The sequence below is a fragment of the Pantherophis guttatus genome, chromosome 13 (genome assembly GCF_059756535.1).
Source record: "Pantherophis guttatus breed Tessera chromosome 13, ASM5975653v1, whole genome shotgun sequence".
Taxonomy (NCBI): Eukaryota; Metazoa; Chordata; class Lepidosauria; order Squamata; family Colubridae; genus Pantherophis; species Pantherophis guttatus.
In genome coordinates, this window is record NC_142075.1 from 2,667,130 (window position 1) to 2,686,595 (window position 19,466).

Here is a 19,466-nt window from a genome sequence, read left to right on the forward strand (position 1 = left end):
CTTCCTAATTATCTCTTCCTCTTGCAGTGTTTCTTCATTTTTCCAATATTGTGCAAATATAATCCTCGTTGGTACTAAGATGTGCAATATTAAATATATAGTTTGCTTATCAAGTTTTTGATATTATACCTAATAAAAAGTTCAGATTTAAAATCTACATTTTTTCCTATCATCTTTTCTAACCACTTATGTATTTTTGCCCAAAACCTTTTTGCTTTTACACAAGTCAACCACATATGATAATAAGTGCCCATTTTTTGGTTACATTTCTAATATTTGCTAGACATATTTTTAAAAATTTTAACTAATCTAACAGGTGGTAAGTGCCATTTTATATAAATTTTCTTTATAAAAAGTTGCCATTGTCAATTAATAGTTCCTCTCCCATATGTTTTGCCATTTCTCTAATTCTATATTATAAGCAGTTTTTTACCCACTGTCATTGTGTCTACTTGTTTGTCCTCCACTTTACAGTTTAGTAAAACATCATATATTTTCTTAATTAATTTTTCATCAGAGTTCAAAAATAACTGATTATAAAAGGGATACTTTTTGATGTCTTTATCGTATCTACCGGTAGATTGTATTTGTAATTGAGGCCACCATGATAGTATAATGCCTGATCTTCAAGCTTAGATTTTAATTTCCCTTCAGTGTCCCAAATATCTTTAGATGTCACAATTTTTTCGAACTTCACTAGATTTGGATATGTGTTGAGAGCCATTCTGGGATTTTCAAATAAATCTTAGGTTTTATTTTTTCCCATACACATAATAATTTCTTATATAGTGATTTTGAAAGTATCTGTGAATTTTATTTTCATACCATAAGAAGGCGTGCTATCCCAGTTGTAAATCACGTCCTTCTAAATATACAGGAGCAGTCTCTTGTGTCTGAGGGTTATCCATTTTTTTAGCCATGTTGTCACACATGCTTGGTAATAAAAAGCCAGTCTCGTAATCCAAATCTTCCATTCTCTTTAGATTCTTGTAACATTTTCAATTTAATTCTCACATTCTTTCCTTGCCAGATAAATTTCAGGATCAGTTTATTCAACTCATTTATTCAAGACTTTTTCAATTTTTATCTATCATTTCCATCATCAAAATTCTTCCCTCTTCATCTGCATAAATTTTTTCCGCTGGTATTGTGTCTCTAATATATAAAACCACTCCTCTTTTCTTACATTGCGGCAATGAAGCAATTTCCCTAATTGTGGCTGTACCAACATTTTTTCATATTGTTTTTTGATACGTACTTCTTATAAACAAATTATATCCAACTTTAATTTTTCTAATTTATGAAATACCTTTCTTCTTTTAGTTCTGTATTAAGTCCATTTATGTTCATTGTAATCAATTTTTTCTCTTCCATGTTCATACTTTATATGAAGGGTTTGTTGCTCTAGTAGATCTCGGTTATGTTCTTTATATTCTGCAATGCCCCCTACTGCGCCTTCTTCCTTTTCAATCATTGCTAGACATTCCTCTCGTAATTCAACCAATGACTTTTCCCGTCTTAACTCTACTTCCTTCTCTCTAAGATATTCAGCATAGAATGCTTTGGCTTTATTAATTGAGTCTATTTTAAATCTTTGCAATTGCCATGTAAACGCCAGGCCTTCTGGTATCGGCCATTTATAGTTCACACCTTTCTGAAGCAATATTTTTGTCTAAAAATTGATATTCTCTTTTCATCTCCCTCACTCTTCTCGGTATTTGCTTCAGAACCACAATTTCCTTGCCCTTGTATTTCAGTGTTTTCTCTTTTGTAATCTGCAATATTTGTGTTTTAATTGATTTCTTGGTGAATCTTATATGAACTTCTCTTGGTAGTTTATTTCTCATTGCATATCTTGTATATACTCGAAATATCTCATCTATGCCATCCATTATCTTTTCTTTAGTAATTTCCAATGCTTTCTGCTAAAATTTCTATCATTTTTTTCTGCCAAATTTTCTCCTTTTTCTTCTATATTTTGAAATCTTAAAATAGAATTCTGATTTGTCCACCTCCCATCCTATTCCATTCTTATCACGTTCAACCTCATCTAATCTGGTATCCATATCTCTAATTTTTTTGTCTCTTTGTTCTTCTTTTTCTTCAATTTTTTGAAGTCTGTCCTCATATTTCTTCATCATTTGTTGTATGTTCTCCACTTTTTCATCTGTTTTTCCTGTTCTTTGTTCAATCTTTTCTGCTCTCTGTTCAATGCTCACTATTTTTAATTTTATGTCTTGTATTCCTTGCAAAATCATCTGCATTGTCGCATCCTTTTCCTTCTCACGTTCCCTCTCCTTTTCCTGTTGCAACATCGTCTGTATTGATCGTTGTTCTCCCGATGGTGAAGAAGATGGAGTCGATGCAGAAAAACTAATAGCTACTGCCTTTTTACTCATGACTATAAAATAGTTTCAAACTGTTCAAACAATCATAGAATCTTCAGGTTCTTCTATACCTTAATCTGTTTTTTTAGATGACAGATATTATCCCAAATAAAATAAGCAAAGGGAAGATCCAAAGAAAGCAAAATCTTCAGGCTCTTGTGTTCCCTAATCCAATTGAATAGAAAGATAAAAACCAAATTAACAATCTCCAATCCAAAAAATAAAAAATATAAAATGAAAAAAAGAAAAAAAACCAAAAATAATTTCTTCAGGCTCTTGTATGCCTTATTCCAATTAAACAAAAAGATATTGAACACATTAATAATCTCCCATCAAAAAGGGGGAAAAAGAAAGAGAAAAAGAAAGCAGAAGAAAAATATATATCAAAAATTTAAGAATATTAAAAGTCTTCTAAAAGCAAACACAATCCAGTCGAAGATAATTAAAAGAGGGAGAGGTGGAATATAATATCAAAAAAATAAAAATAAAGAGTTTGGCGAAAGTAAGGATCAGACTACCACAGACTTTTTTTGATATGAAAGAAGATTTGGAATTAAAAGATATCTGGAGAATTTACAACCCAAAAGAATTGGACTATACTTTTTTCTCTGACAGACATAGATCTTTTTCCAGGATTGACTTTATCTTGTTATCAGATGATTTACTTGTTAAAACAAAAAGAACAAAGATATTTCCAAGAACTTTAACTGATCATAGTTCTGTATGGATAGAAATTGAGATGGGAAAAACTGAGAGAAGGTCATGGAGATTAAATGAAAATTTGTTTAGATATGAAAAAAATATAACAGAACTTAAAAAACAGATGAAAGAATTTTTTGAGATGAACTTGAATAAGGGTACCCCAATCGAAATTGTATGGGATGCGAGTAAAGCGTATATGAGAGGGGTACTCATTTATATGAATTCTAAACATAAACAGAATCGACAAAAGAAAAGACTTGAATTGGAAGTAGAAATAAAGAATAAGGAACAGCTACTCATTAAAAACCCAACAGATGAAAGAATATCTGGTGCTATAAAACTTTTGAAAGATCAATTTCAAATGCTCTTGGCGGAGCAAGCTGCAACAAATTTACAATATGCGAAGCATAATACGTTTTGTAATGCTAATAAACCGGGAAGATGGTTGGCCTATACCTTAAGGAAGAAGCAGAGTATACGGACTATTGAGAGTATTGACATTGGAGGGAAAGAAACTTCTCAACAAAAATTGATTAAAGAAGTCTTTGTAGAATATTATACTAAATTATATGCCAAAGATGATATACAGAATGGACTTATAGAAAAATATCTAGAAGAGAAAAGAGTCTCAAAAATTACTAGTCAACAAAAAGAAAGAATGAACTATCCTATAACAGTTGAGGAAATAATTGCAGCAATTAAACAATTGAAAACAGCTAAAGCTCCTGGAACAGATGGATTGACTGCAGTGTATTATAAAACTTTACAAGCAGAAATGGTGGAACAACTTAGAGACTTATTTTGCAATATACAACAAGGGGGTAAAATACCCCCATCATGGAAATCAGCATATATTACTTTGATACCAAAAGAACATGTAGGTCCTAAAAAACCGGAAAATTATAGACCAATATCTCTTTTAAATAATGACTATAAAATTTACGCAAAAGTATTAGCCAACAGATTGATGCCAGTAATTCAAGAGGTGATTCATGATGATCAAGCGGGATTTATCGAGGGCAGATATATGAAGGATAATGTAAGGCAAGTAATAAATTTACTGGAATATCTTGAGAAGAATAAACAGATCCCTGCAGTGCTGGTTTTTTTGGATGCAGAGAAGGCCTTTGATAGAGTGGATTGGAATTTTCTAGTAAAAACTTTGAAAAAGATGGACTTTGGGGACCAATTTATACAGGCGATTTCGGCAATTTATCAAGAGCAAAAGGCACAGATTATTATTAATGGAAGTTTGACAACAGAGTTTAAAATTGAAAAAGGAACAAGACAGGGATGTCCGTTGTCCCCACTTTTATTTATCTTAACACTAGAAGTCTTGTTAAATACAATACGGGACTCTAATATCTTGAAAGGTATAAAGATTAGGCAAGAGGATTACAGAATAAAGGCATTTGCAGATGATCTGGTTGTTACCCTATCACAACCAATGGAATCAATAATCTTGATGAAGGACATTATACAAGATTATGGTAAAGTTTCAGGTTTCAGATTGAATCCAAAAAAGACTAAAATGATAGTTAAAAACATGACACAAGATCGCAAACATGAGCTTGAAAGGAGGGCAGGTTTTGAGATTGTACCTAAGGTAAAATATCTAGGAGTTCAGGTTGCAGAATCAAACATGAAATTGTTTCAAAATAACTATGAGGTGTTGTGGCGAGAGGTGCAGAAAGATATGGAGACTTGGAAAAAACTGCAGCTGTCTCTACTTGGAAGAATAGCAGCAGTTAAGATGAATATTTTGCCAAGATTTCTTTTTTTGTTTCAAATGATTCCGGTGCTCAAAAGTGATAAACAATTGAAAGTTTGGCAATTTGGAGTGAATAAGTTTGTCTGGAACGAGAAGAAGCCGAGAGTGAAATTGAAAATTATGCAAGATGTTCCAGAAAGAGGAGGTCTTAAACTTCCAAACCTACAGTTATATTATGATGCAGCAGCTTTAACTTTAACAAGTGATTGGTTTGGAAGTAAAAAGGCTGGAATATTGAATGCAGAAAGTTTTGATCTTGAATTTGGATGGCACGCTTACTTATTTTATGATGACAAAGTTGATAAAATATTTAAAAGTCATATACTTAGAGACTCTTTGATGAGAGTTTGGAAGAAGCACCGACTCAAATGGGATTATAAAATACCGCTATGGTTGGATCTTGGTCATACTTTGTGGAATACAAATATAATGTCACTCGGGGGGTTTTTATACAAAGAGGTTCTTTTTACAGATGCGGGCAGATGGCAGTTGAAGAATTTGCAGACACTGTTGGACGAAGGGATTAATTTAACTTGGTTACAATATAATCAATTACAATTGAGATGGAAAGAGGACCAAAAAATTGGTATTATGTTGCATGAGGAAGAATTGGTTAGACATATAAGAGAGAAAGGTCCAATGCATATTAAAAGGCTTTATAATGTTTTGCTAGAAAGGGATTCAGAAACTGAATTAGTTAAAGACTGTATGATTAAGTGGGCACAAAATTTTGAAGAACCAGTGAAGTTGGAAACATGGGAAAAAATTTGGGTCCAGAATGTTAAATTTACACAGTCGCAGAATTTGAGGGAAAATTTTTACAAAATGTTTTATAGATGGCATCTAGACCCTAAGAAATTGTCGTGTATGTATCCTAATGTTCAGCCAAAATGTTGGAGGTGTGATTGTACAGATGCTACATATTTTCATATTTGGTGGACCTGTAAGAAAGTTAAGGCTTTTTGGATAAAAATTTGGTGGGTTATGCAGAATGTTTTGAAGAAAAAAATTCAATTTTCTCCACAATTGTTTTTATTGGGTATAGCTAAGGGTTTTACAGTGGATGAAACAAAGTTGATTTTGTATATGATTACAGCAGCGAGATTGTTGATAGGTAAATATTGGAAAAATGCAGCTTTGCCCACCGTTCAAGAATGGACTTTGAAGATGGCCAGTTTCGCTGAGATGGCGAAGATTTCAGCATATTTAAAAGACCGCTCACAAGAGACTTATGAATGTGAATGGAAAAAATGGATAGATTATGTGCAGAACAAATATCAAACTAGGAAGTATCAAATAGCTTTTTATTGATAGTATTATATTACATTAAGATAGAAATATTTGAACTATGTGAAGATGAAAAATGATATGGGGGTTGGGGGGGTTTAAAGTTCAAGGGGTTTTTTTTTATATAAAGGGGATAATGATGGGGAATACTCTATGGAAGTCCGGGGGGGAGGGGAGGGATAGGGGGGGTTAGGGAGGATGGGATGGGGAGTTTGGGGTGGGTTAGGGGGGTGAAAACGGGGTGAAAATGTAATTGTAAAACTTTTACAATAAAAAAAAAAAAAAAAAAAAAAGAAAGATAAAAACCAAATTAACAATCTCCAATCCAAAAAATAAAAAATATAAAATGAAAAAAAGAAAAAAAACCAAAAATAATTTCTTCAGGCTCTTGTATGCCTTATTCCAATTAAACAAAAAGATATTGAACACATTAATAATCTCCCATCAAAAAGGGGGAAAAAGAAAGAGAAAAAGAAAGCAGAAGAAAAATATATATCAAAAATTTAAGAATATTAAAAGTCTTCTAAAAGCAAACACAATCCAGTCGAAGATAATTAAAAGAGGGAGAGGTGGAATATAATATCAAAAAAATAAAAATAAAAATAAAAAAAACTTTGTCTAAAAGAAAAATCCACAACTGTGTAGTATCCAAAAGTTCTTTTGTAAGTCTCACCAAGTTTCACAGCTCTCTTTCCAGAGTCACTGCAATCTTCTTCTTTCAAGTCTCAACTGCCTGTCAATAATAGTTTCCCAGAAGTGCACCTGAGTAAACAATCCTGTAAACAGTCTTTGATGCACTTCTATCTTATCTATGAGCAGGCTCAAAGTCCTTGAAAATGTAACACAGTTGCTACTTTTTGCCAATAAAAAATAAAATAAAATGATTCAATCCACTAGATGGCAGTATTTCTTGTTTCTTCCACTTTCCCTCTATGTCCAATAAGCGGTAAAACAAAATAGAAAAATTAAAATGTAGAGAAAAAAATAACAAGACTAAACCAAAATAATATAAAACTAAAAAGGCAATAAAAATTTAATAATTAAGCAGATAAGAAAGAAATTTCCAGTCTGATCCAGTCCAGTCAAATTTTAAAAGTAAAATCCTCCATAAGCATCCACAAATAAAAGTAAATTGCAATGTAGGAAACACTAACTTAGACTCAGGCTCAATTCCGCCACTTAACTTCTTTTATCTTCAATTTTAATTATCTTTTCACCCCAGGGTGTTCTTAATTAGACTATTTTAAAAATCTCACCAAGCTGACACACTTTCACTCATTCTCTTCCGTTTCCGAGCTGTCCCAACTTCAGTTTAATGGCTGCCTCTTCACCGCCAGAAAAAAGGGCTTCTCCTGGAACAACCAGGGACTTTGCGGTGTCCCTGGGATCGACAGGATGTGCCCTCCTCTATCACTGTCTCTACGGGACAGTGAGGTCCAGACTGAACCGTCCAGCGGTGGAGATATCAACCGTGATCTCGGAGAACCAAAATCTTCCATTGTATCATCGCGACGTCAGCTCCACTCCCCCATTTTATTAGATTATAAAATCTAATTTTATTTGCTTAAATAATTATATATCTTGTTAATAAAAGATAATAGTTATCTTCTTTTATCATTGCACGTCTTGCTGTTAGGTATATTCCCAAGTATTTAACCTTCTTGACTATTTGCAAGTCCACTTTTTCTGCCAATTGTTCTTTTTGTTTTTGTATAAGGTTTTTGACTATAACTTTAGTTTTTTCTCTTATTTATTTTCAATCCGGCTACCTCTCCAAACTCCTCTTATCTTTTTTTAATAGTTTAGGAATTGTCTCCAATGGTTCTTCTACAATAAATACTAAATCTTGTATCTAAAGATTGCATCTGACTAAATCAGATGCAAATGTTTGTAATTTTCCTCTTATCTCCATTCCTTTAATTTCTGAATCTTGCCTAATATTCCTATTCAAGATTTCCAAAGTCAATATAAATAGTAAAAGTGATAGCGGGCATCATTGTCCTGTTCCAGGACAATTTCTTAATCGAATTTCTTCAAACTTTGTTCCTGTCCTGGCAATGCACTTGGTGTTCTACTTCCTTAGTATCTGTCCTGCAAATCCTACATTCAGTACTGAGGCACAAATTAGCAGCAACAGTCATTTAATAAACAGCATAAGATTCGGTAGTTCTCTTCGCAAAGTGTCCACAAGGTTACCAGCATGGAAAGCTTTGAAAGGATAGTTAAATCATGAAGTGTAAAGCCAACAAGTGTGAAACACATGGGGCTGTGTGAGTGCAAATATATTTTTGCACCCACACAGTGTAGCTTCTGGAACGTGTAGTTTTCTGGAACGCTGACAGTAGCTATATTAAAACAAAAACAAAAAAAACCTGTTGCCCATATCAAGCTCTGCAGGACTAAATAGGCACCTGGCTCGACCCAGCCTCAGAGTCCTCCCAAAAATGACAGGAGGATGCAGCTTGTAAGTGAAAGGATGGACAGACCCTCATGGGTAGAACTGTATAAAACTTTAATACAAAGTTGGCTACAAAAGAAACCTCTTCCCAGCCCACAGGGCTTTTCAAGAATTGTCCCAGGGCTTAGGCAGGCTGACTGGCATCTGCAGCGGGAACCTGGCTTGCAGAGAGAGCAGAGGAGGGGTGCAGCCCAAGTGCACAGAACCGTTCTCAGAACTTGCTGTTAGCTGGAGGGGAAACACGGCTCTGCAGAGGTGGAAGTTTTGGGGAGAATGGCTGAAAGAGATGCAGGTGTCTGGATGCACCAGGGCAGAGATTCATTCTCTGCTGTTGCCCCCCGGCACATGGATCAGTAATAGGCGCCCCCCAGCCCCAACTCTTTGGGCTCCAAGGATCCGCTGAGATTTCGGGTCAGGTCCCCTTCCTGAAGGAAGAAAAGGCCAGCTGGCTAGGAGTCGCAGGCTTGGCCCCAACTCAGGGTGAGGGAAGAAGTGAGGGGGCTGCTACCTGGCTTGGCTGGAATGCATAGCAGCCACAGTGGTGGCACGATGGGGACTCCCGCGCCGGATGAGGGGAGCTGAAGCCGAGTTGATGGCCAGTCCATGCAGATCAGCACGGTTGAGAGGAGCTGCAACAGATGGGAAGGGGAAGCTGCTGTATATGGTGCCTGCGACGTTTCCAGGGTGGGACAGGCAATTCAAGGAGCCGGGGCTCATGTACAGGGGTCTCTTGCTCGATGAAACTCTGTCTGGAAAAGGAAACGGCATCTGGAGGTCTTGGCCAGGAGCAGGCCGGATTTCTGCAACTCTGTAAATGGACCCTAATCTCTTCTGCACCCCAAGATCCAAACAAGCTCCAAGTCCAGAACTCCCTTTCTGCCCCTTTTCTGTGGCCAAAATGGTTGCCGGAGGTGAGGTGGTTCTCAGGGGCCTTGTAGCCAGGACTGACTGTAGGAAGGTGCACAGCTTCTCCCTCCCCCCCCACCCCGCTAGCTGTGTTCGGGCTGTCTAATCCTGATCTAAACTGCAGAGCCAACACTGTTTCCTCCGCACAGGGCTGAAGGGGGCAAGGAAGCGTCCCAGGCTACATGGGTGCCCAGACAAGTCTCTTGGCCTGGCCCACATTTGCTAGAGCCCTTGTGCTCTCCTGAGCCCTGGAACGTTGTCAGGCAGGGAAGGCCCCTGCAGGGATCCCCAGCTCCCAGCCAGACACTCACTGCCTTCTGCTTTATTCTTGGCACTGGCAAAGCGCCGCCCTCCTGCTTTCAGCATCCGCGCCAGAGTGCAAGGTTCGCCCACCATGGCTGTGCCCAGCCAGCTGAGGTTCCTGGGTGGCTGGAAGTGGAGTTGTGGCTCGCGAGGGGGGCCAAGGCCCGAGAGGGCTCCCAGGATAGTTGGGATGAAGCCTTGGTTTCCCAGCAGCTGGACTCGTGCTGTGGGTTGCTGCTGCAGGATCTGGCGGCCGAGCTCCTGAGCTGAGCCCCTCAGGAGGGAGAGGGGAACAAGGGTCATCAAGTCCTGGGTGTTGTGGTTGTTGAACACATCCTGGAGAAAATGGGGCTGGAAGACAAAAGCATCAAGTTGAAGTTTTGGGAAAAGAACCTTCCTGCGCCATCCACCAGTACCCACCAGGCTCTGAAAGGTGCAGATTTTCTGCAATGACTTGCCCTGCCCTATAGGAGGCAGGTTGTTTAATGCCTCAGATTGGGAAATGAGAGCTGGTTTGGAGGTGAGGAGTCATCGGGGTGACCTCAGGTCGGTCCCTCTCTCTTAGCCCGAGGAAGGAGGCAGTAACAAACCACTTCTGAAAAACCTTGTCAGGAAAGTTGCAGGGATTAGTCCAGGCAGTTGCCAAGGGCCTGGTGGCTCAGCAGACTAAAAGCATTGTGATTAACATCAGCTGTCTGCAATTACTGTAAGTTCGAATCTCTCCAAGGCTCAAGGTTGACTCAGCCTTCCATCCTTTCTAAGGTAGGTAAAATGAGGACCCAGATTGTGGGGGCAATAAGCTGACTTTGTATAAATATACAAAAGTATGAAGGCTATTGCTTAACGCATTGTAAGCAGCCCTGAGTCTCCGGAGAAGGGCGGCATATAAATCAAATTAATTAAAAAAAAAATAAGAGTCAAACATTGACTCAAAGGCACACCACAAATCAGAAAATTATTAACGGCATATTTGGGCCCTTCCAAATTAAACAATTGATTGCTTAATGGAAGCAAGAGCTCTAGGGGATTCTGCTTCTGTCTGTGCTCTCCTCTTTCAGACACCAGCTTTAAGGTGGTTGCAAACACACCCTGGCACAGAACAGAAGGAGAAGGAACAGAAACAGGGGATCAGAAACAGAGGCCAAGGGAGGGAGGGAGTTTAGTCCCAAGCAAAGACAACCAGAGAAATCCCACAGCCCCATCAAATACTTCACACTGAGGACCGTTCTAAAAACCTGAACATAAGATAATCCATTTAGATTAATGGGGGGCAGACTCTGGCTGAAAGTTGGAAAAAAATGACAGTAAAAACAGACTGAAAGTAGAAGCTGTGGGCTCCCATTCATCAGATGGGAAGGCTTTATTCTGAATTTCTGCCATGAGCTGGGCTTGCATCACATGGCTAAATGGTCCTGCCCAGCTACAGGCTGCCTTGAGTTTCCCCATTGGACCACGTTGGTGCCCAGCCCTTCCCCGGGATGACAGGCCTGTGCAGAGGGTCACCTGGCATTCAGAGACATTGATGTGGGGCCTCTGGACTTCCACAGGCTTTGGCTCGGCACTGCGCAGCAGGCGGGTCAGCTGGTCAACAATGCCAAGCCCCCGGATGAGGTTTTCTCGCCGCAGGAGGGCCTTGACTCTCTCGACTTCCTCTTCCTCCACTATTGCTTGGGGAGTCATGCTGTCATACTGTAAGGAAGCCATCTGGGAAGCAGAATGGCAGCTTGTTAATTCAAAAATTCACATATGCCCATTTAAATTAACTTTTAAACACTCTCTTAAACTCTCTTTTAAACACAAAACCAGAGGCTCTTTGATTCTCTAAGATTAGAACTGATGCCGGTAGGCTCCAGCCCCAACTTCCTTGGCTTGTGCTGGCCCCCCCTTTGGCCAGCTGCTCAGCAGCTCCAAGGCTGAGGGGTTCTTGCTGATTCCTGAGCACATCAGGCCCCACTGAGGCCCTCTGCACATCACTCAAGGGCAGCCAGCCAGCCAGCCAAGGGAAGGGGCAACACACTGTCCTCAGTATCAGATTTCAGCCACCTGGCAGCTTCTTTTCAAGGTAACACCAATCAAGATCAGTTTCTATTTCTCCCAAGTTCATGCAGCACTGTGTGGAACTCCACCTTGACTGCATTTGGGCAGACGTCCATGTATTTGCCATGCACAAGCTAAGGGAGTGCCCCACCCCCACCCTGCTCGCAGGGCACCTTGGGGCTCCAGGTCTTGCTGTGGCTGTACGCCATTCGGGTGAGGGCAGCCTTGCCCTTGCTCTTCTCCTGAGCCTTCTCTCCAGCTGACTCCCCCTGCAAGCTCTCCTTCACTTCCCGTTTCTTCCTCCCAGCTGTGTTCTCCCTCTGCTCCTGCTTCTGACGGATCTCCTCCAGCTGCTGCCTGGGGCGGAAAGGGCCATGCAGTCAGCAGTCACACAGGCTGCTCTTACACTTGCACAGTTTCATTAAGATCAAAAGCCCCATTTCTCTCCCCCCACCCTCCAGCTACCTGGCACACTCTTCTCGGGCCTTGGAGGCTACCGTCTCTTGGAAGAGGGATCCACTGTGCTTGAAAAAAGGGCTGTACTTTTCAGTGCCATGTGAAGGAAAGATTCGCCGGTAGTGGCCCAGGTGGCTGTTCTCATACTTCTCTGCTTGGGCCAGCCAGGCGGCCTGGCTGCTCTCCATCTGTTCACGCCTGAAAGATAACAAAGAGTTGGCCCTAAACCATAGACCCACTGGGCCATAGGGAACCTTCCTGCCCTGGGCTTCACACACACACACACACACACACACACAGCAGCCTATACTGTGTGCACAATTATTAGGCAAGTTGTATGTTGGACGATTAATTTTATTACTGAATGACTATAGTGCTCTTGGTCAATCTAATATGTTAATAAACCTCAACCTGAATGCTTAAGAAAGTAAAAGTGAGTTTTTGGTTTTCTTGGGAGAATATCTGTGTGGACAGACTTTTTCCTGTACCACTGCTTGAAGAAAGAGTCTTCTAAAAACTGGCAGTAGGTTTGGAAGTTGATTTTGAGTCCATCTTCAACCCAAAAAGGTCCAGCTAGCTTATCTTCAATTATACCAGCCCATACCAGTACCCCACCTCCACCTTGGTGGCATCCTGAGTAGAAGTAGAGCTCTGTGCCCCTTACTGATCCAGCCACGGGCCCTTCCATCTTGTCCATCAAGAGTCACTTTCATCTCATCAGTCCCTAAAACCTTTGAAAAATCTGTCTTCAGATATTTCTTGGCCCATTCCTGCCATTTCAACTTATGTGTCTTGTTCAGTGGTGGTCGGGTTTCAGCCTTCCTTACCTTGGCCATGTCTCTGGGCACTGAACACTTTGTACTTCTGGGCACTTCAGGTAGGTTGCAATTGTGGAGTATGACAGCACTGGAGGATAATGGATTCCTAGTACTTTCACATTTGATTCTTCTCAAATCTTTGGCAGTTAATTCGCATCTTTTTTCTCAACACATTTCTTTCTGCCCTGATTACCATTTGCAACAAAACATTTGATGGTTCTGTGATCACACCCCAATATCTTAGCAAAGAGTGCTGCATCCCTCTGAAAGACTTTTTTACAATTTTTGACTTATCAGAGTCAGTTAAATCTTTTTTTGGGGGAGGGCATTTTGCCTGAGGAAAAGAAGCTGCCTAATAATAATATGGTGTTGATCCCCTTTAGGTCACATCCTTCCTCATTTACACAAATACACATCACCTGAATGTGCTTATATCCACTAAGCATTCCAGTTTATACTGCTTAGAGATAGATATATGCATTAAAATGATGATATGGTCAACATACTTGCCTAATACAGGTAGTCCTCAACCACAATTGAGCCAAAATGTATGTTGTTAAGTGAGATATTTGTTAAGTGAGGTTTTATTTATTTTTATTTATTTATTTATTCGATTTGTATACCGCCCTACTCCCGAAGGACTCAGGGCGGTGAACAGCCAAACAATAAAATAACATAGACATAAAAAATTTAAAAACCAGATAAAATCAAATTAAATTATTTTGGCCCAGACAGATTAAAACACCCCAATAATTTAAAAACAGATTAAAATTTACATATTTAAAAGGGAAGAGATTAGGCCAAGCCCGCCTGCTGGAATAAAAAGGTCTTCACAGCGCGGCGGAAGGTGCGCAGATCCGGGATCCTCCGTATCTCCAGGGGGAGTTCATTCCAGACGGTAGGTGCCCCCACAGAGAAGGCTCTCCCCCTAGGGGTCGCCAGCCGACATTGTTTTCCCCATTTTACAACCTTTCTTGCCACAGTTGTTAAATGAATCACTGTAGTTGTTAAATTAGTAACAAGGTTGTTAAGTGAATCTGTCTTCCTCATTGACTTTGCTCGTCAGAAAGTCACAAAAGGTGATCACATGACCCGGGACACTGTAACCATTATAAATATGAACCAGTTACCAAGCATCCAAATGTAAATCACATGAAAATGGGGATGCTGCAATGGTCATAGGTGTGAAAAATTGTCATGTCACTTTTTTCAGTGCCGTTGTAACTTTAAACAGTCACTAAGTGAATTGTTTTAAGTTGAGAACTACCTGTAATTGTGCACACAGTGTACAGTTCAGATTCTCCGCTCGCCCTATGACTGTCTCCCCTGCGGTGGCTGGACAGAGAATGGCGAGGACCCTCTGGGAAAGGCCACCACCAACCTGGCAGGGGCTCACAAAGCTACCTGGCTTCTCGGGGCTGCTGGTGGGGCTGCAGAAGGCGCTCCTTCACCCGCCTCTTGTCTTCTTCCAGCACCTTCTTCTTGTCACAGGCCCGCAGGTTGATGAGATTGATTGCATCGCAAAGTAAGGCATCCTTCACTTCCCGATCCAGACGCGAGTCCGTGGTAAAGCTGGGAGAATGGTTGACCTGAAAGAGTGATCAAAGACACCCCGCCCCCAAGGCAGCATTTCCATTCATTTTGACCTGAGGAACCAAGGGAATCACAACATCTCTTTGATATCTCTTCTTCTTTTTTAATTTCCTAAAAAAAACAGCTTGTAAGGCTGTACGTAGGACCTAGGTTAGGAGAGAATACTACTAAGGATATCCCAAAGGTGCTTTTTCAAGAGGCAACTGGATTTTCTGGTTTTTCTTTGAAGATGTTTTGCTTCTCATCCAAGAAGCTTCTTCACCTCTGACCAAGAAGCTTCTCATCTAAGAACCATGACCTGGATGACTGAGAATCTCCATAGACACTACTAAGAACAAAAGATGGGTATCCCTTCAGGCAGAGGAAACTGTTCCTTTGGGTCTCAAAGAGAAGCGCTCAAGAAATTCTCTGCTGGGATGAGGGAAGGGCTGGCAACAGAAACTGAATGGATGGTTCTTAATTTGAAATATCTGTTTCTACTGCTCGATGGATGTTTACAAAGATTGCCCTACTTCATCCCCAACTTTCAAAATCTCTGAGGACAACTTCATTCCTCAAAATTCAACAGGTGCTAGAGCAGGTAAACCAAAGGGCAACTCTTCCTGCTTCAGATGGACACTTTATTTAATTTATATCTCACCCATCTCACTGTCGAATGACTTTGGGAAGGATATCTACCTCCAGAAGCCACGGTTTGAGTTTCCGATCAAGGAGGATGTCGAAGCCCAGAATTTCAAAGCAGGCACAACCAGAGATGTGGTTGGGGAAGCAAGTGCGATAGTTGTGCTTCAGAACTGGGTGAGCAGCAATGAGCGTTTTGATTATGATGTCCTCAATGTCCCGCCACAGTTCAGCTGTGTCATAGTTGTGCTCCCGCATCCAAGTGTTCAGGGTGGACAGCTTCCTGTTGAGTGAGGAGAGGGAGAAGAGCTGCTGCAGGAGCAATTCTACTCCAGCACTGCCCCAGGATCACTCAGCAACAGCACCCTCCCCCCCCCCCGGAACTCTAGGCCCTTCCAAGGGAGTCTGACTTTCCCTTGGAGTGCAGCCACATCCCTCCCAGTTACAGAGGGGTGCAAAGAGAAGCTTACTGTTCCCAGCCTTGTCCAGGGTGGGTACAGCCATTTGCTCTGGGCAGAGAGACTTCCCCCAGCTCCTTCTGAGATGGAGATCTTGACAGAGCCTTTCCCATCAGGACACAGGTATGCCTTGTTGCCCACCTCAGGAGCCACACAGATGGGGCAAATCAACTACTTTTTTCAAAGCAGCTGTTTCATGGAGTTAAGAAAAGTGGAGTTTCCTACAAATGGGCCCCTATCCGCCCCCCCAGTCCCTACTAGCAGAAGTGCTGCCTCCTCTCCTGCAAGGGAATGGGTACAAGCAATACCTCTTGCTGCCCGTGTTGTCATCCCGCACAAAGTTCTCATTATGCTTGTTGATGGCGTAGTTGGTCAAGTGCATACAGATGTCATCCTGTGAGAGAGACATTGGGAGGAGGAGCCTGATTCTTCACTCCTGAAGGCCCCTGGAGTTCTCCCCTTGCCCACCTGCTTCACCTTCTCCTTGTTCCCCTGTACCACCAATGCGCCAGCCCAGGGAGCCCTGCAGGCCCAAGGATTCACCATGTCAAATTCTCCATAGTCATTCCCAAAGCCCCATCAGACACCAACAGCTTATCTTCCTACAAAGCGAATGCCAGTTCCTGGGCTTCTTTACCAGGTTGCTGCTGTTGGGCTCGATGTACCTCATGGTGGCAAAGCGGGCCAGCCCCTCCTCATAGACAAAGATCTTCAGGGGGTCGCAGGAGGTGACCAAGACATAAATGCGCATGTCAAACTTAAAGCCATCAATGAGGAAGGGCTACAAAGAGAGGATGAGAGACTGAGGGAAAGGAACAATTCCCAGCTGACTGATTGTAGCCCGAGGACCCGTAGCCGAGATCACAATTTCAACTGTCTGGGGCTCTTGCTCTCTGTCCCAGGGCTGGACAACTGTTGGCCCCCAGGCTCCTGGGCCTACCTTAGTAATATACTGCTGGCAGATCATGTGCTCGCCATGCTTTATTTCCTTGGGGTTCCGGGTAATGAAGATGCCCCGCCCCTGGCAGCCACTGTCCGGCTTGCAAATGTATGTCCTGTTCTTCCTCATTCGCCCATAGGCTTGGAAGTCCCCGTAGCTGCAGAAAGACAACACAGGGACAGGCATGTAACCGACCCACGTGCCTCCAGCATCCCATGCTATGTCAACTGAGAGGGTTCCCTGTGGCTGGCACAACCACTGCCGCCTCTCATTCACTCACTCAGCTGGCAAGCACCAGGTGCGAGGGAAGATGCAGTACTCCTTGGGAAAGAGCCTCAGCATCCGGTTGAGGTTGCGGGCCAGCAGGTCTTTGCGGCAGATCTCGGCCATGCCAGGAAAGTGGTTGATTTTCTGGAATGAAGCAAAAGCAGGAGGAGGAAATGGAAGTGCCCTGGCACAGCTTTCGTTTTGTTGTTCTGCAGAATGCTTTGCCCCACTTTTCAGTCACGGAATGCATCTTCCCAAACAGCTTCAACATTTAAGAAAATAATTATGAATGCATGTAAAAAAAAACAAACCCCAACCTCCCTAGCAAAAAATAAAGGCACATTAGCAACTTTTTATTCATTTCACCCAATAACTAAACAAAGTGAACTGCTGCATAAAAGTATTGTGGGGGTGGAGGTGGAAATATTATAGATAGGAACCCAGCTACTTTGGCTACTCTTTGGTGAGTCCCTATTCTCATCCTTCTGAGGCTCTTCTAATCTTTTCCCACTGTTGGGAGCTACATGGAATGGGCAGTATAAGCCCTGCCATGGGATATCCCAGATCCTAGTGCCTCTCCCTCTCCCTTTCCATCTCCCAACTCCAGGAAAAGGCTCCCCGCTTTAAGAACTTGGCAGTCAGCCAGGCTTCCCAAGCTATAAAAGAACTGAAATCAGTGCTTATTTTTCTCCGCTCCCTTCACCCTGGCTGTGCTGGGTACCTGAAACCTCTTCATTTCCATGACACGCTCCAGTGAAACTGAGCAGTCAGTCCAGTAAACAGTCCACTCCTCATCCTCCCCCACTTCTTTCAGGCCACAGCGCCGAGCAGCACGCCTAACTGCAGCAAAGTAAACAGATGGACAAAGCTGGTTCCAAGAGGCATCCGATGATCTTCTGGCCTTGCTTGCAGGACCAGAAGCTACAGGCACTTGAGCATCAGGAAGGATCATTCAGAGTATTCACCCCTCCAAGGGAGTCCCTGGAATCCTCCCTTTCCTGGCAAGGAATCCAGTGGCTCTCCTGGCCCAGATTAGACAGCCCTGGCTCATTCCTGCATTCCTGCACAAAGCTCATACAGGAAGACTTTATCCTCCTTTGGAATGCAAAAGCCGACGCCCCCAGCCCAGAAAACCCCGGAGATTTCATTCTTGATACAGGAGAGAAAATCAGGTTACCTCTAGTTATTTCACTTTTGCTCTGACTCTGTGCCAATCTCTGTGCCCGAGTGTGCAGAGGAAAGCGCCAAAGAAGCCGCCTTTACTCACCGCTTTCGTATTTGCAGTTCGCGAGGTTGATGGAAAGCAGCCTAGGAGGAGAACAGAGAAGGGCGTCGCGCCGGGCGGGAGAGGGGGCAGCCGGCGCTGCTGGGCTCCCGCAAGGAGAAGCCCCGGCCGGCCGCGGGAGGAGGCCCGGGGCGCTGCCCGCCCTCCCGCCCGTCCTCCGGGAGCGCACCGGTGCCTCCTCTTCCTTTTCGGCCGGGGCTCCTCCGGCTCGCCCTCCTCCGCCGTGGGTTCCTCCGGGCCGGCCCCGGGCTGTTCCCGGCCGGGCTCTGGGCCTTTGTCCGGAGGGGAGGCGCGCGGAGGCTCCTTCTGCTCGGCCTCCGGCCTCTTGAGGCATTCGTTGGCAGACTCGTCCGACAGGCCGCCGTCCTCCTCCTCGTCCTCCTCGTCGCTTTCGTTCTCGGACTCGCTGCTCTCTTCTCGGCCGATCTTCATCCTCTCGGGCCCCTGGGCAAGAGCAGCAGCCGGGCCGTCAGCGCGGCGGCAGCGATTGTGACAAGCGCAGCCATTATTACTGCGAGCCTGCAGCCCTCCCGCGCGACGCCGCCGCCCGCCTCGCCGGCGGCCGCCCGCACAGCCCAGCCGGGACACGCTCCCCGCGCACGGGCCGGGGGAAGCCTCGATCGCGGCCGCCCTGCTCACCGAGCCCGGCGGCTCTCCTGGAGCAGCGGCGGCGCCTGAGGCTCCCTCGGGCCACGACGCGGTCACCATGACGACCGGGAACCCCGCCCGTCAGGCGGCCTACGGAGCGCGCACGGGGCCCTGGCGCCACGGCAACGAAGGACGCGAAGGCGGGGTGCCAATAGCCCTTTCGTCATCTCTGGGCGACGAGCTGGTTTGACGTCTCCGCCCGCGCCCCGCCCCTTGCGGCCGAGACGTTTCTGCTCTGCCCCTGTTGGGGAGCGGCCGCAGGGGGCGGGGCGAACGTCGCGGCGCCCGGAGGAAAGAGCCGCCAGGCCCCGTGCTGGAGCCGGTGGGAGCAACGGGACGGCCGGCCCAGTGGGTCGGGTTAGGCGGAGCGCGCGCTGGGGCTTGCCAATGCGGCGCGGGCGAGGACCAGGTGATTTGCGGTGAATGCTGGACGGATTGTCCGCTGCAAGGCAGAGCAGGATCCTCGGCCCCCGAGGTTAGAAAGACCAAGAGAAACAGAAGGCAGGGTTGAAACGGCGAAGCAGCAGAG

General features: G+C 43.7%; 1 protein-coding gene across 23 annotated transcripts; it reads right to left on the reverse strand.

The window, feature by feature from the left end:
- Positions 1-8,642: 8,642 nt before the first annotated feature.
- On the reverse strand, positions 8,643-19,120 carry TTLL13 (tubulin tyrosine ligase like 13). Of its 23 annotated transcripts, none has more exons than XM_034435550.3 (17): positions 18,929-19,120; positions 18,459-18,733; positions 18,272-18,312; positions 17,726-17,844; positions 17,018-17,148; positions 16,738-16,894; positions 16,435-16,578; positions 16,106-16,191; positions 15,810-15,938; positions 15,397-15,622; positions 14,530-14,714; positions 12,317-12,505; positions 12,025-12,208; positions 11,318-11,518; positions 9,823-10,165; positions 9,114-9,234; positions 8,643-8,852 (listed from the first exon to the last, which is right to left on the reverse strand). In XM_034435550.3, the coding sequence occupies exons 1-17, from the start codon at positions 18,995-18,997 to the stop codon at positions 8,711-8,713; spliced, it is 2,742 nt and encodes a 913-aa protein (XP_034291441.1). In that variant the 5' UTR covers positions 18,998-19,120; the 3' UTR covers positions 8,643-8,710. The 23 variants fall into 23 exon arrangements, with proteins under 23 accessions (XP_034291441.1, XP_034291439.1, XP_087733996.1 ...); XM_034435548.3 differs by having other exon boundaries at positions 8,643-8,882; XM_087877870.1 differs by having other exon boundaries at positions 8,643-9,030.
- Between the last annotated feature and the right edge of the window lie 346 nt (positions 19,121-19,466).